This window comes from Sorex fumeus, unplaced genomic scaffold, assembly GCF_029834395.1.
Source record: "Sorex fumeus unplaced genomic scaffold, SorFum_2.1 ptg000073l, whole genome shotgun sequence".
NCBI classification, from domain to species: domain Eukaryota; kingdom Metazoa; phylum Chordata; class Mammalia; order Eulipotyphla; family Soricidae; genus Sorex; species Sorex fumeus.
This window is the reverse complement of record NW_026606130.1, coordinates 20,618,790-20,634,988: the sequence shown is the minus strand read 5'-3', so window position 1 is coordinate 20,634,988 and position 16,199 is coordinate 20,618,790. Positions and strand designations below refer to the sequence as shown.

At 44.9% G+C, this 16,199-nt stretch overlaps 1 protein-coding gene across 5 annotated transcripts in view; it reads right to left on the bottom strand.

Annotated features, from left to right (window-relative positions):
- KDM5C (lysine demethylase 5C) overlaps positions 1–15,201 on the bottom strand; it is a 34,134-nt gene extending 18,933 nt beyond the window's left edge. For 2 of the 5 annotated variants that reach the window (XM_056130005.1, XM_056130009.1), the window contains exons 1-12: positions 14,815–15,201; positions 10,080–10,157; positions 7,060–7,182; positions 6,595–6,765; positions 5,781–5,915; positions 4,903–5,026; positions 4,622–4,824; positions 3,177–3,335; positions 1,403–1,522; positions 1,141–1,299; positions 451–632; positions 189–351 (exon numbers count right to left, since the gene is read on the bottom strand). In XM_056130005.1, the coding sequence (XP_055985980.1) occupies positions 189–351; positions 451–632; positions 1,141–1,299; positions 1,403–1,522; positions 3,177–3,335; positions 4,622–4,824; positions 4,903–5,026; positions 5,781–5,915; positions 6,595–6,765; positions 7,060–7,182; positions 10,080–10,157; positions 14,815–14,964 (1,767 nt within the window). In that variant the 5' untranslated portion in view covers positions 14,965–15,201. The remainder of the gene's footprint in view (positions 1–188; positions 352–450; positions 633–1,140; positions 1,300–1,402; positions 1,523–3,176; positions 3,336–4,621; positions 4,825–4,902; positions 5,027–5,780; positions 5,916–6,594; positions 6,766–7,059; positions 7,183–10,079; positions 10,158–14,814) is intronic. The other 3 variants (XM_056130006.1, XM_056130008.1, XM_056130007.1) reach the window with 3 other exon arrangements.
- Between the last annotated feature and the right edge of the window lie 998 nt (positions 15,202–16,199).

Here is a 16,199-nt window from a genome sequence, read left to right as displayed (position 1 = left end):
TTAAACACAAGGTACAGAGGGTTTACCATCACACTGTGTATCCATCTAGCCACTATTATCTTGTGCATCTATTCTGTTCTTAGTCCAACCAAGAATAGGAATGAGAAAGGGAACAGGGATGGATTCCAGATGAAAACCAGCACCACAGATATATCATTTCTACCCATTTCCACTTTCTGGACACTCACCGGCACACCATGAGACATGAGGGTGTTTGGATTCATGAGGGTGACAAGTTGGTGCAGAAGGTCAGGCTGGCTATCAAAGAGTTCAGGTGTCAGTTTCTTCATCACCTCTTCTAAATGTTCTGCTGCAAGTGAGGGTACCCCATACCAGGTCTTCGGCTCACCCCTATCCATGTGAAAAGGGGACAGAGATATTGGTCACTACCCACTGTCTTCAGAAAGCCCACCCTGACTGCCTCCCTGGCTCCCCAGGGACCCAGCTCACCAGTGGAGGTAGTTAATGGAGTAACTCCAGTGATCCTCAATATGCCAGCAAAAGGCTGAGAAGACCATGCCCACATAAAGCCAGGGTACCTTCATGCCAGAGATATCTGCATTGATGTGGCACAGTACGGACTGCTCCAACACTGGCATCACATTCAGGTTCCAACCACTGGTTGCATATTCCTGTCAGGTCAGGTCAACCCTTAGCATAAGTAGTCTAGGGAACCTTAATTTTGAGCTCTCATCCAAGAAACACAGGCAGATCTTCCTTTTCCACCACACACAGAAAATCTCAACTGAATTTCTGGGTGATTTATAGTTACATGCACCCACCACAACTCCTGCAAATATAAAGCCTGGCTGTGAAACAAACATAGCCTTCCTATGAAGTAGGCCTGGATCCTCTATTGCTTCCTACACATACAATAGATCATTCTATTTCATTCTTATAACAATCTTGCAAGGTAGACACAATCCCTATTTTACAGACAAGGAAACAGCCAGTCTCGTGGTTGGATACACCAAGCCAAACAATTGGCTATGTTCTTAAATATTTCATCTCATCTAAATCTCATAGCAACCATGTAATATAGGTCCAAGTATCCCCATATCCAACAGATTTTGAGTCTTTTACATACTAAATGACTTTCCATGAATCACACTGCTGACAAAACACAAATTATCCACTTACCTCTTCCTCAGGGGTTAGGTGCCTCTTACTGTCGCTGACAGGAAAACCACTCCCAAATTCTTTGGAATGGATGTCAGCCCCATACTCAACGGTCACATCTTCCTCAATGCTATTCACCAGTCGCCAGAATTCCTTCTCCACCAGTTCTGTGGGCACCATCTAGGGAACAAGGGTATCAAATGAACAGGTTCATTATTTCTTGGCTTCCTTGACCAAGGAAAGTTGAGACCATTCAGCACCAACCCTAGCCTCCATCACCTACATGTACAGGCATGTTGAAGTAATCAGCTTTAAAGGAGTCAGCCATCTCACCAAAGCTCTGAAGAGTGTATTCCCGGGTAGCCTGCTCAAAGCCAAAGGCTTCAGGAGGGCGCTTACACTCCTGAAACACAAAGGAAGTGTCACCAAGGTAGAGGTAATAGGTGAAGAATCCTGAGATGGAATACAGGATAGGGAGAGAGAGAAGAAAGCTCAAGGTCTGCACTCAAGGCCACAAAGCCTACATTCTAGCTCCAACTTTTCCTACTGCTGCTTCAGCTGGTTTAGTATTTCCCACAGGCATTTCTCTTCCTTTAGGATTACTATCTATACCCACTGACTGACTTAAATATATCATATGCTTTTCTTCCACCATTTTTATCTCAAGCTAAAATTTCAGTGCTTGGGAAAACTCCTTTATGCTCAGACTTAAAACTATATGCTTTCGACAATGGCAATGAACATCTGAGTTACCTTGAATGATGGGAAATGAATCACCTACTTACAGTCTCAAGCCATGCACTACTGCTGTTCTTTAAACTACTTCCTAAGACATGATTCTGCCTTACTTTGTGCCTACATTAATGGCTTCAGATTAAATCTGTATTTAGCCCAGTAGTAGGCTTCACTGCCTATGAAACTATTGGTACCCGAATCCTCCCCAATCTAATTTCCACCACTATCAGGGCATTGCCCTTTTCTCTTTCCTCATCTGTATGTGCATGTGCATGTACACACCTGTTTTTTGCTTGAAATTTGCTTATTTTTATAAAGGAAGATAAAATTCACAAAGAAATAGTGGTATACACCTGTTCTTAATAACCATCCAAGAACATATATATCTCCTGTTAAGAAATCCAGAGAGAATGTGAATGAGCACCAAAATTCAGGTGAAAGTAGGACGTTCATGAAATGGACCTAGCAGATTTCCCAGGTCTCTTAGCCCTCATTAATGCTTCAGCAGCTCTCCTTACTGTCCTTAATCTAGGGACAGTCTCCCTTTGTTTTCAAACTCCCTTTGGGTATACCTTTACTCTTGTATTCCTCCTTGCCCCAGTGTGTAAATGTTTGCCCACAATGGACTATAAAGTCTACATCTTTACAAACCAATTTATTACAAAAGAAGGACAACAACTTAACATTACACCCATTACATCCATATGATGGAAAACCTACATTAAAAATATACCATGTCCGTGAAAAAGAAAATAATTATGAAGAAACAAAAATATACAAGGTCCCACATTAAAGATAATTTTATATATGCAACAACAAAAAGATGAGAATATAGTATACCAGGCTACTAAAAATGGTTGTTGATAGCTGGTGAAAGAGGTAGTTTATTTATTTCCCAAGCTTTCCAAAAAAAAAAAAAACCAAGGGGAATTAAAACCTTAGAAATAAAAGGAATAGTATTTTTTCATATCCATATATTCTAAATCTCATTCTTGACCTTTTCTAATAGCTACCCATGTCATTTTTTTCTCCTTTGAACTTCTATACTCAGGGTTTCTAACATAAAACTTAGTGCCTGAATATACACCAGTAAGCAATCTATTCCATCATCAGTTTCTTCTCCCCAGGTGGTCTGCGAACTTTCAGAGGAAACAAACAAAAGCTGTCTCCTTTTCTTTCTAACAAATGTTGGAACAACCTAGCCCTGCCCCAGGCACCCAAAATATACAAGTGGCTGAACTAGGTTGCTCTGAAGTAAGATTCACGAGAAAGGCAAAGATATCCTATCAGACACATGTGAACTGGGACTGGGAAGGTCTTACCGCCATAACACACTTGGGGCATCGCCAGACACCCTTGGGAATCTCAGGTAAAGGAGGGAGCAGGCAAAAGATGTGGTAGTTATCATCACAGCCATCACAAAGCAGGAGCTTGTCATCTTCATCCCCTCGTGAACACATTCGGCATACATATGACTCAATCTGTCAAGGAAGGGAGGCAAACGGTTACCTACCTACCCTTTCCAGACTTCAAATATCAGGCTCTTATATAATGCTCTAGTCCACAGAAATCTCCATCAGAAACCTGCTATATTTGCTGGCTGGACTATTTATGACTTTGCATAGGTAGTCATAGTTGGTCTGGAGTTTAACTTCATTAACATACTCTCTGTGAATTCTGTATCCTCATCTTTATTAATTCAATAACTCACTGAACACTTATGTCTTCAATACTCTGTAGTACAATGATGAATAAGATTTAGTATTTGATGGGAGCAATAGCTCAAAGGGCTAGCATGTTTTGCATATGGGATGATCAGGTTCAATTCCCACAATCACTTATGGTTCCCCAAGCAGTCCCTGGAGTAACTCCCATGAGCAGAGCCATGAGCAGTCTCTGAGCACTGCCAAGTAAAACCCAAAAAACAAAAAGAATTTTTTTAAAACCACAGGATATCTTTCTTCTAAACATTACTCAAAAAACACACAGTCATATAAATTTCTTTTCATTGTTGGGCCATACCCGGCAATGCTCAGGGCTTACTCCCAGCTCTAGACTCAGGCATCACTGTGGCAGTGCTCAGAGAATCAGATAGGATGCTGGGGATTGAACTCAAGTTTAGGTTGTGTGCAAAGCAAGCATTTTACCCGCTGTACTATCTCTCCAGTCCCTGTTCATGAAAATTTAAGGGCAGTATGGAAACCACCAAAAGCAGCTATCACAGTAGTGTGGGAGCCCAGAAAAGCAAATCATCTGAAGGTAAAGAGGGAAAGGTTTGAGGAAGGAATTCATTGAACTGACTGAAACCTAAAGCGGTGGGGCAGAAGAAAACTCTTCCAGGCAGAGAAACAGCATGTGAAAGGATGGAGGAAAGAAAGAATGGCACATCTCAGGATAAAAATGAACATACCTACAAGTAATTCAGTGTGGTTATAGCAGAGGAGTGAGGTGGGCAGTGCCGGGGAATGAGGCTAGAGGTCAGCAGGCACTGGATCATGCATGGTAATGAGAATTTTAGCCTTTATCCTGGAGAGTCTCCTTCTCTAGACCCTTTCAGCACTTCATGTTGACAGTACTTGATCACCCTTTCTTGTTCTTTGTTCCATGTGGGTTGGCTTTGTTTCCCCTATTAAATAAGCTACCTGAGGGTAGGGCCCACCAGGCCCATTTCTCTGCTTAATGCAACCTCATCCCAGTGCCATACTGGGGAGATGCTTGTTGAAGGAATGAGAAGCAGAACATTAGGAAGTCAGGGCTAGGTCCTTACAAACTGGGCATTGCTGTGGTTCCTCCGCAGCCTCATGGTCATCTTGGTGCAGGGCTCTGGGCTGTGACTCAGCTCCTCCTTGCTCTCCAGGAAGGTCTTGGGTGAGGCTGACTCCACTTTCATCTCGCCACCTAATTCCTCCTTCACGACTACAGTAGGGGGACACTCAGGCCCGTCCTTATCTAAGAGAGAGAAAAATGGCTCTAACTGATAGTCAGGACCCTTCCTCCTCTTCCAAGGTAAGGCCACCCTTCAAACTGTCCCAATCTGTCAGGTCTTACCTTTCTTCCGCAGATTCTTATCTTTGGCCATGAGACCCAGGCCCATCATCTTGGGGCCTGCCCCATAAATCTGTAACTTCTTCAACTCTGGATTCTTTTCAATGTCTTCCTCTGTGGGTTCCGGCTGAGAAAAGGAAAGAAATAAATCAACATTGCCATCTGGGGCAGCCTGTCCTATTCTAAAAGAAAAATAGCTTGTATTATATGTCACTTGAACTCATGCCATGGGCTACGACAGAGGCAGGCCAGGGTAATAACTCAGAGCTGCTTTTGGAGACTGGGGTTAAGTGAGCTCCCTCCTCAACCCTGACTTGGAAAAAATGAGATAGAATCTCAATTTTCACAACTACAAGATAAGAATGTTAATTTCTACCTTATAGTTACAAAGTATTTGAAGGATAAAATACATATAAAAAGAAATCTAATTCTATTTGGCACTAACAATAAACAGCAGTGAATAATATGATCTCCTAAATCACATGCTTCATTCAGTGAGGCTAGGGAAAGTCTCTCTTGTTCTCTAATAGTCCCAGTGCCTTAAAGAATGCCTGGCACATAAACTTCTGCCTGAAGCTAGCATACAGATGTACGAAGAAAGAAGAGTTCTAACCTTTGAGCAAATTAAGTCAGGCAAGCAAGCAAGATTGGCAGGTTATTGTATGAAAAGTTATTGTATGAAAAGACCAAGACTCAGCTTAGAGTTAAGCTGAGAGTAGACAAAAGAGCAAAAGTGAAGCTAGAGAGAGGCACATTAATGCTTAGGAGAACCCAGAGAAACTGAGAGAATGAAGAATAGAACAAGAAACAATATCTTGGCCAAAATGTAGGAGAGGAGTCTCTCCATCTCCAAAGCTCTAAATTAGAAGGGAAGTACTTACATCAGGCTGCAGTCTCTTGGCCCGCCGGCCGTAGCTGTTAAACTTGGAAGGCTGCACAGACTGCCGAAGAGGGATGCTGTGGGGTTTGTATTCCTTGTCTTTCTCCTCATTATCAAACGGACGTGTATTGCACTGCTGGGGGCAGGTGAGGAGTAAGGGGTCAGGATATGGGGACCAGTCCCCAATAGTAAGAATGTCTCTCTACAATCTCTCAATAAAAAACAAATCTGTGGTTCTACCCCCCTTGGCCCTTTAATCCAACCAAAAGATAGGCCCTGTCCAACTGCTGTTACAACTGATACCAGCAGACACTTTGAGAATTGTTCTCTTGCCTATGCTTATTATACCCTCTTAACCATCTTTCCCAAAACCATCACCCCCACTAAATCATATTTCATGTCTTCCCAGATCTTTCCCCTTCTGAATTCCTCTATAAATGAAAACCTTGTAACAAAAAAAACAGCAGGCTATCCCACGGATAACTCTAGTACCTCTGACTCTGAGTAGTGTGGGAAGAAAATAAATACCATTAGAAAAGGATCGAGTTGTGGGACCTAAAAGATAGTACAGCAGGTAAGGTGTTTGCCTTGCACGTGGTCAACATGGTCTCCCAAGCACAACCAGGAGTGATTCCTGAGTGCAGAGCCAGGAATAGGCCCTGAACACTGTCAGGTATAGCCCCCAAACAAAAACAACAAAAAGGGTTGAGTGTGGATCCCGGGTTTCCAGTCCACTGAGCCAGTTTCACTGAAAGCAAGTGTGGAAATCTGAATCTGGGAGGAAGCTTCCTTCCACCCAAGTCTGGCATCCTTACCACCAGGTTGGCTCCAGATTGGTACATCTCATAGGGATAAACGATGCGTTCATAGTGGGAGCGTAGCAAGGAGCCAATATTTTTGCCTGGTGGGTAATTGAGGCGTTGGGCCACCCGGGCCCACCGACGGTCCTTGCAGATGGCTTCATAGCCACCTTCCTCCACCACGATCTGCAAGTAGAAGTAGAAAGGAATATGAATGTGCTGTGTGTGTACACATGAGAAAGTAGACCTGAGAAAGGGCAATGAATAGTTTCACTGGGGGCTTACCCCTCCTCCCACCACAACCACTCACAATCAAATCTCAATAAGAGATGCCAAAAAGTTCTATCATAGCTTTTGTGTTATCAGGCTGTGCACTTCTATTACAGCTTAGAGGTCCAGTATCTAAACCAAGTGAGTTCCCAGAAAACCAAGAGTATTAGGGTGTAGGTGGGAATGGATTTAAGAAAAAACTATTCTTACTTTGCTGAGGCTGTAGAGGTCCAAAATCCGCCGTTCTACATTGGGAATCTTTAAGGAGGAGCCTTGGATTTCCCAGAACTTGGCAATCTGGTCCAAGTAGTTCAGTTTCACTCTTGTCTGGGCCTAAAGAAGACAGACTCAAAAAAGCTGTCCCCCCTTCCATGTGGCCTCTGTGGTTCTGGTCTAATCTTATGGGAGGTCAAAGGATACAGAACAGTCCAATCTCAGTCTCTCAACTGAATCCCTAACTCCAGGTAGTGTTAAGCCCACTTCTGTCTTATCTTTGTCTTCTAATCAACAGGATAAGTCCAAGGTCCCAAAGCAGAGAGGATCAAGTCATAACAGTCAAAGCTTTACATACATAAACTTTCATTCTCCCCGACAAAAATGCGTATCACTATCTTTTCCAAAGCCACAGTTTCCTCAAGCAGGTACTAAGAGATTGGAGGTCAAATGACTGAAATTTTAGCTTTTCCTTTGCTACTAACAGACTGTATAGCTTTGAATAAGTCAGTCTACTCTCTGGACCCATTTTCTAATTATAACAGAAAAAATAACTACCCAATCCACTTACTCCAGAGGGTAAACTTATCAGAGGAATAGTAAAGGCCCTCTGGAAATTCCAAGGGTATATCAAAGCTCTAGGAATATTTCAGAGAAAAAAGGCTCTAAAAGAGCACCACTGCTTATGCACCATAAAAACTTGTTTCTGTGATGCCTGAAGTGTGATAGAGAGACAAAATGGTCTAAAGAAATAAAAGACAGTATGCTAAATCAGCACTGGTGAACTCTAGACCCGACATAGGCCAAAGATCCTAGAAATTTGGCATGTACTGTGCTTCCTCAGACGCTCAGTGACCAAAGGATTTTCCAATGCACCAAGCCCACAACAACTTGACTAGGACTCAATCACAAGTCCATAATCACCCATAGACCCTGTTTCTAGAAAGAATTAGACTTTACCATTTACTACATTGCTCTGATCTTATTAGGGAAACAAGGAGGATTCTTTACATTTCATAAAGTGAGGAACACTATGATACACTTAAGAAACCGATGGCTCCTTAGCTGTGAGAGCCCCTAAGAGGCAAGGAACACTACTCCATATATAACACATTAGCTTTTCCAACCTTCAACTCATCTCTATACTTTTCCCTCATTAGCTACCACTGTATCTCTAGAAAAGCTGCCCTAACCCCATCCTAGGTATACCGTGCACTAGCTAAACCTCATTCAATTCACTTCTCTAAGGAACTTGTACCTGCCACAAGATAATTTTTGCCTTGACCCAAAAAGCACCTTGTCTGATTCTAGAACAGTAGTTCACAATGAGGGGTGATTTTTGTTCCAAGAAACATTTAGCAATGCCAATATGCTGAACTGCAAAATGTGAAGCATGAAAGCTGATAAATATCTTATAATGTACAGGATCACCCTCTATGATAAAAAAGTTATCTGGCAGGGGCCAGAGTGATAGTGTAGTGGATAAAGCGCCTGCTTCCCATGTGGCAGACCTGGGTTCAATCCTCAGAATCCCATATGGTCCCCTGAGCACCACCAAAAGTGATTCCTGACTGCAGAGCCAGGAGTAACCCCTAAGCATCGCCAGGCGTGACCGCAAAACCTGAAAAAAAACATTTGGTTTGGGGTCAAACAAATAGTTCAGTGGGTAGTTCTCTTGACCTGCACATGGCCAACCCAGGTTCAATCCCTGGCACCCCATAAGGTACCCAGAGCCTGCCCGGAAAGATTCCTGAATGCAGAGCCAGGAATAAACCCTGAACACCGTCAGGTGTGGCTCCCAAACAAACAAAAGTTATCCAGCCCAAAATGTCAATAGTTCTTTGGTTAAGGAATTGTGATCTGGAACAATATTTCTCAAACCAGGGTCATATGGCTCCCTTTGGGTCCCCAGGATACTTCCAAGGGAGTACCCAGTAGGACAGGGAGCCAAAGGAAGGATGCACGTTGGAAGGAGGCCATGGATGAAAAAAAGATATAGAAATTGGTCCAGGAGAATGAGTTAGGCGTAGTACTTAACCCTCCCTCCCTGTTCCTGAACAACCACTAAGGCTTATGAATAAACAGCAAGGAAAAGGACTGTTAGCTTACATCTAACCTACATCTTTCATGGGAAACTCCAGGCCCTTACCTAGGACACCATTACCTCAGGACTTTTATTATCAAGGAAGCCATGACTGGCAAGCTCAGGGACCACCAAGAAGACACCCAATGATGCTGGTGGAGGCACAGAATACCTGGTATTGAATTCAATGCCTCCCTCTACCACTTGAGCCACATTCTCAGATTCTTTTCCCCAATTGATGTTGGGGCGACACCTGGAGGTGTTCAGGGGGCCATGCAGTGTCAAGGATCAAACTAGGGGCCTCACACATGCAAGACACATGGTTCTACTACTGTGTAGGACCTGATCAGTCACCCTGCCCTAGATTTTCAAAAGTCCTTAGAGGAGAACCTTTCTTATGCATGCAAAGGGCCTGGACTTCCTATACACAGCAAAAAAGAGAGGGAAAAAGCCTACCTGCCTGAGCCTCTACCAGCCCAACTTTGTAATCAACCTATCCGTCATTGAACTAATTCTTGTATTGTCCCTGTTCATCCACCTCATCTCCCACACTACCAACTACCACAGAAGGAAGGCACAGGGCTGTGGATAAATAGATGAGGCCACATTCAGTTGGCCAAGCAAGAAAGGACCTCAGCCAGTCCTATTTTCCCTTTTGCTGACATAAGTAGGGTAGGTCAGTTGAAAGGAACTTCAGTATTATTAAATCTCTGTGGGAAAGTAACACCCCCAGCATTAGAGATGCCAAATGCCCCTGCTCTTTGTTATAATCAAAGCTCTAAAGCTTCTTCCATGTCCTTCATATAATTTTAAGAAGAGATAATAAAGGCCTAGTTAGGTAAAGTGCCTTAACTAGAGAAGGTATGAGGGTAGTGGAATGATCCTGCTTAGGTACCACTCTTCCAACCTAGCCACCAGCTGTCAGTCTTCTCACCTCTAGTTCATTCAGCCTCTGAATCCGAGGAGTAAACCTGAAATTGTCCACTTCTACAGCAAAAGGTGGCTGCCAATCCTGGAGGCAAGGGGTTAGGGGGAGACAAGAAAAAAGGAATTGGGTTACTATGGTATAGTGTAGTAACAGAGGGAACCAAAAACAGTTCAGCAGACCATTCACTCCTTTGCAGACCTGTAAACCTGACAAAGACCCAACCCACCACCCACTCAAAACAGATAATTGGCTGTCCACATCCAAAGATCCGTGCATATGCCCTGAAAAACTTCAGACTCTCCTAAAATTTCAGTACAAGGATTTGAAAAATTAGGGAAATAGAACCTGAAACATTTGACTCCAAAATCTCATCAAATCCACGTGAAGTCCTCATCCCCAACGCATGTGCTAGAGAACAGAGTCTTGGGAATACTAATCTTGGAAAGCACATAGGAACGGGAGCCAAAGCCCGAAATTCATGTCCTAGCCCCAATACTTACAAGCTATAAGATTTTTTCTTTTGCATTTTGGGTCACACCCGCAATGCACAGGGGCTACTCCTGGCTCTGCACTCAGGAGTTACTCCTGGCAGTGCTCAGGGGACCATATGGGATGCTGGGGATCGAACCCGGATCGGCTGCATGCAAGGCAAACGCCCTACCCGCTGTGCTATCTCTCCAGCCCCACAAGCTACAGGATTTTAACTTTGTGAACCCGTTTTCTCATCTGCAAAGTGGAAAGAGAAATTTTGTGTTTTGGGCCACATTCGACTGTACTCAAGGATCACTTCTGGAAGGGCTCTGGGGACAATATGAAGTGCCAGAGATTGAATCCAGGTCAGCTGCATGCAAGGCCGCCCTGCTGAACCATCTCTCCAAACCAGAAGATGAATTCTTGCCCTGGCTTTCTAACAAGACAGATTAGAAAACTAACAACCCAGCACATTCTGGGTCTAATTCTGGCAGAATTCAAAGTATTCATCTTTAATGTCTGCCCTGTTTAAAGGGTCTGAGCCAGACACCCCAGGGAAAAGCTAGAATAGGGAGCAAGAATCAACAGGCTTCCGATTAGTCCTCTCTCATATACCAGCCCAGTAGAGCAAGAGGAGCAGAGGGAAGCAAAGGGCAAGAGAAGATAGGAATTTGAACTGCTGGGATGCCCAACTGTGGCAAGCAAAAAAAATGGAGGACTTAGGAAGGACATGGGATATTCGGGGAAAATAATCAAAGTGTTGGACTTAAATCTCATTCTGTTCTACCCAAAGGGTGATCTACGCCGAGCTTTTCCCCTCAAGGCCTCCCACAAAGCCCTCTCTTTCCCATAGCTTTGGCTCCTGCTGAGGTGGTAAAAAGAAACTATACTAACCACCACAAAGGTCCTTATTTTACAAATGGATACAGTGAAACTAGAATAATGATTTCTTCAAAATCATGTAACAAATTAGTGGTTACATTTAGAGTTCACACCTTCTAACCTCTGGTTCAAGACTCTGTATTCTACTGGAGTCTATATATACATACAACATACACACACGCACAAACGCACACAGAGAGACTAAAACCGTTGGCTTTTTTGCATGATTACTTTTAGAAAAAAGGCCAGAAAGACTCATACTTGAATGCACACATCACACTATTCCTCCCCTCCCTATACCCCAAAAGAAGCAGGGCACAAACACCTGGAACTCAGTGAGTATATGTGGGTTACACACTGTTACACTGTCCTCCCTTCTTCATCGATTTGCTCGAGTGGGCCCAGTAATGTCTTCATTTTTGAGACTTGTTACTGTGTTTGGCATATGGCATATGCTACGGGTAGCTTTTCAGGCTTTGTTGTGCGGGCGAGATACTCTCGGTAGCTTGCCAGGCTCTCCAAGAAGGGTGGAGGAATTGAACCCAGCTCGGCCGGGCTGGCTATGCACAAGGCTACGCCCTACCTGCTGTGCTATCGCTCCAGCCCAAGTATATGTGGGTGGGGGTATTAAATTAAAATGGAAAAGTTCAAACCCACACACGCTCCCCAGGTCCTCTGATCTCCCATCAAGTAGCACACTTGAGCCAGGTATGGTTTTCAAACCCAAAACTTTAGGCACCCTCTTTTTCTGCTGAATCAAGTTCTAGATAAGAATAAATGCAAGGATAGTACAGCAGGTAGGGCTTTTGCCTTGCACACGGCCGACCTAGGTTCGATTCCCAGCATCCCATATGGTCCCTTGAGTACCACTAGGAGTAATTCCTGAGTGCAAAGTCAGGAGTAATCCCTGTGTATCGCCTGTGTGACCCAAAAAGCCAAAAAAAGAAAAAAAAGACTAAGTGCAAGACCAAGCAACCTCACAGGAGATGGCAAAGCTAAAATCATAGAGCCAGAGCTGTGGGTGTGACAGATAGCTGGGTAAGGCCCAGAAAAACTTTTGTGCCTGGCTCTCCATGAAACCTATGAGCTTCCCCATCCTACCTTCAGTCACTTCCTACCGTGTCAAATACTATGTCAATATTATCAGGATGGTGATAAAGAGATAAGGTTACCTGGTAAAGAAAGTAAGGCTCTTCCAAGGTCCCCCAGGTCTACTCCGATACATCAATATTCTCCTACCCGTCTTCCCTGTGAGTAGCAGTCTCCTGTTCAGCAATTCAGAACACGATTCCTTTCTTCTGACAAAGCTCCAATTTACAAGCACCCGCCCATATATATCCCATACACATATGGGTTCCCACTCTGGTTCAAGCACTACTTGAGTGAAGTCTTCAAAATCCATCTAAAAGGCCCAGATGCCTAAAGGTGGCCCAGGAAAAGTGGCCTTCAACCTCTAGTTCACAGGTGTAGAATGGTTCAAAACCAGTAGTCTATTGCTTTGGTTATTACTGCCGGTCTGTGGACCAGTATGCAGGAGAGATGTCAGTTCACAGGTGTAAAAAGGTTAAAGAATGCTGGCCTAGGAACAGTTATATAAAAAGAAAACATCCAACCCAGAAACAGTTCAGTCTCTTGGATTAGAGGGAAGAAAAAGAATCAAAATAAACAATAGATCCTGCAGAACAAACACAGACAGACACAGACAAGGACACACAGACACAAGCGTATGCGTCACTTTCCCCCTTCCTGGTCCTACAAGAAAGGGTAAAACCAGCACAAAGCCAGACTGTCTAGATTAGCCTAAGACAGAAAAATAGAAATTTAGGTTCAACTATCTCTATCTCTATCCACCCACACCCGCCTCACCCCCACCCCACCCCCACACTCCCTTCTCCCAAGTCAGACAAGCCTCTTTCCCACAGGTCTGTCAGAGCACTTCAGGGAGTGCTTCCTTGAAAACAGCCTAGGACTCCAGTCTCTCCTTTTGCTAGCCTTTCTGACCTCTCGCTACCCACTGCCACTCCCTCACCATGGACAAGGATACCTTAGAGATCTGTGGCCAGGCTCCAACAAGGAAGAAATCAGCTTACCCAATACCTCCCAGAGGATCCATTTGAAACCAGCTAGATCTGTGGCTGAGCAACAGAAAACACTCAGTAAGGAAGCCTGCAGCGCCCTCCTCAGGTGGCAGTTGAGTCTTCCCATTCCCTTTCAACCCACTAAATATGCCCTCTTACAGACAAATTCAATTCTTGATCCTGGAATCCCAAGTGGTAAGTGAACAACACATAGTTCTCTTCCATGTCAGCAAAACAGCAGCCTATCCTAGCCTTTGGGGGCAGCCTTTTCCTGGCTTGAAGCCAGGCCTAGGAGCAAAGACATCATTTATGCCCTTTGTTGCTGACCTCTCGGGATCAAATGCTCTATAAGAATACTTTCAGAACCTCTCAAGTTTCAATCTGTTTCTGGGAGTTCAAGATATTTTTCTTCTAGGAACTTGCTACATTTGATTTGCAGAGTAGAAATCTCCTTAACATCTCATACCCCAACCCCAAGCTGACTGGTCCAAACCTCTTTATATGGGAAGAAAAGATCCTGACATTGTCTTCAACTAAGAAAACAGGGAATAATTCGCTGAACTCATCTCAAGGGAGCCAGAGAGATAGAACATTCCCTGTGCGACTTATTTCCGGACTGGTCTACTGACCTGGCAGGGTGTGAGTAAATATGAGTCAACTCACATAGGGGCAAACGAATGACCACATCAAACATCTTCATAGTCACAATAATTACCACTTAGCTACTGCCTGCAACTTACAGACGCTACCTGTTAATCCAATTCTCGAAAGATCCATTCATGGGATCCATTTCACCAGTTTAGCAATTACATTACTTGTCCAAGGTCACACAGCTGGTAAGCTGTAGAGTGGAGTTTGTAACTCAGATCTGCCTCCCTCCAGAGCTGGGATCTTTCTATTACACCACACTGCCAGCTTTAAGAGCAGCGATGACAGCAGATGGGGGAAAGGCTTTATTTAGTGCCTTGCCCCAGGTGTTAACTAAGAAAGGCTTTGTGACTCTTCCCCTGCTCAGTAAGAATCCCGGTCTGCAACCTCACCCAGAGTGATTCTGTAGCGCGGGGTGAGGAGGAAGGAGGTGAGGGGGGTGGGAGACAGAAGAGGGTTCTCTGCCTTCAAGTCACATGGGGACCTCCACCAGAGGACCCCTGGCCTCAGCATCCTCTCTCCAACCCTCGCCGTATTCACAACGATCCCAGCCATTCCCATTTCCCACACTTTAAGCTTTCTCCACCTCAGGCTTTGCTCCGCCAGCTACCCTAGTTCTTCATCCCCGCCCTCGTGCCGGCGACCAAGGTCCCCACGCTTACCGCGGGTGGGCGGATCTTGCAGATGCCGGACTTCTCTGCGATGGGCCGGATTTTCGCGATGTAGCCAAGAGGGTCTCGGAACTCAGCCCAGCTGGGCTCGAACACCGGGCACTCCGGCGGCGGGAGGAAGTCGTCGGACCCCGGCTCCATGGTGCGCCCTTAAGGATTCATGGCGGCCGCCTCTGTATGAAGCCCAGGCACTGCTTGGAAACTAGGCCCTAAACGGAGCAGCCGACGCCCGCCAGAGGGCCCAGGGGGCGTGCGGTCGTCACGCACTGAGAGGCTCAGGCTAGCACAGTTGCTACCGCTTCTTCGCCCTATTCCATTCGTCCCAGTATCAACCGGTGCCTACCAACTACCGCAGCCTTTACCACCACAGCTCGCTCCCGATAACCACGGCCTTCAGCGCCGCCGCCGCCATCTTGGTTTGTCAGCGTCTCCCACCCCCCCTTCCACTTTCTCACCACAACAAACCGAATCCCTCCGCGGGGTGTTCCTCCGAGTCTCGTATACCTTGGAGTGAAGCTAAACCCTACGAAGCCTTCTTCCCGTTGGAATCGAGCTGAATAGGCTGGTGTAGGTTCCCTATTTGGAAGCGGAAACTCAAAGGCACCTCTCAGACTAAAAACAAATAGTCCACTCCAGCGGCGGAAGAGCAAGTTAGCAATTAAATATCGGATCCCTTTTCCGGGTGGACCGACGCTGCACGTTTAAAGGCCAGTGCTACGCATGCGCATTGTGAAACCGACCGGAAGAGGAGCTGGCGTTGGTGGCTGGTGGGCTCACACTGGCACATCCCCCCTCCACCCCCCAACCCCCCGCCAACGATGACCTCAGCTCTGTGAGAGCCCCGCCCCAACAGCCTCTCCCTTTTCTACCGGTCTTTCCTGTGAGGGCCACGGAAGGTGGCTTCAGGTTCTTAATTATGAGCGGCTCTTTGTGCTGGAGTACCGCTTAAGGGAAAAATACTGGGTTCCCAGCGTTCAAAGATGACACATCTGGGACTTTAAACGAAGGAAGGCGGGAGACTCCCCCCACTCCCCCTGGGATATGGATTTTTAGACTCCTGAGTTCCAAGAAAAGGAAGGAAATATTTATTTAATTCAGTTTTATTCATAGAGATGGAACTTCCATTCTTACCCCCAAAGTGTCATCGTCAGTCAATACTTAATGAACACTTAAAACTGTTTTGTATGCACTTTAGCGTGCATATTTGTGGCATTTATTCTCTCAAATTAAGCACATATATATATATATACACACACGCACACTATTGGGTGTTTAGCAACTGTGCTTATCAATATATGAAAATCTGACATACTTATCAAACGTATATATTTGATTGTAATTACTGTATATTACACCCTGTCATATGTTTTTAAATA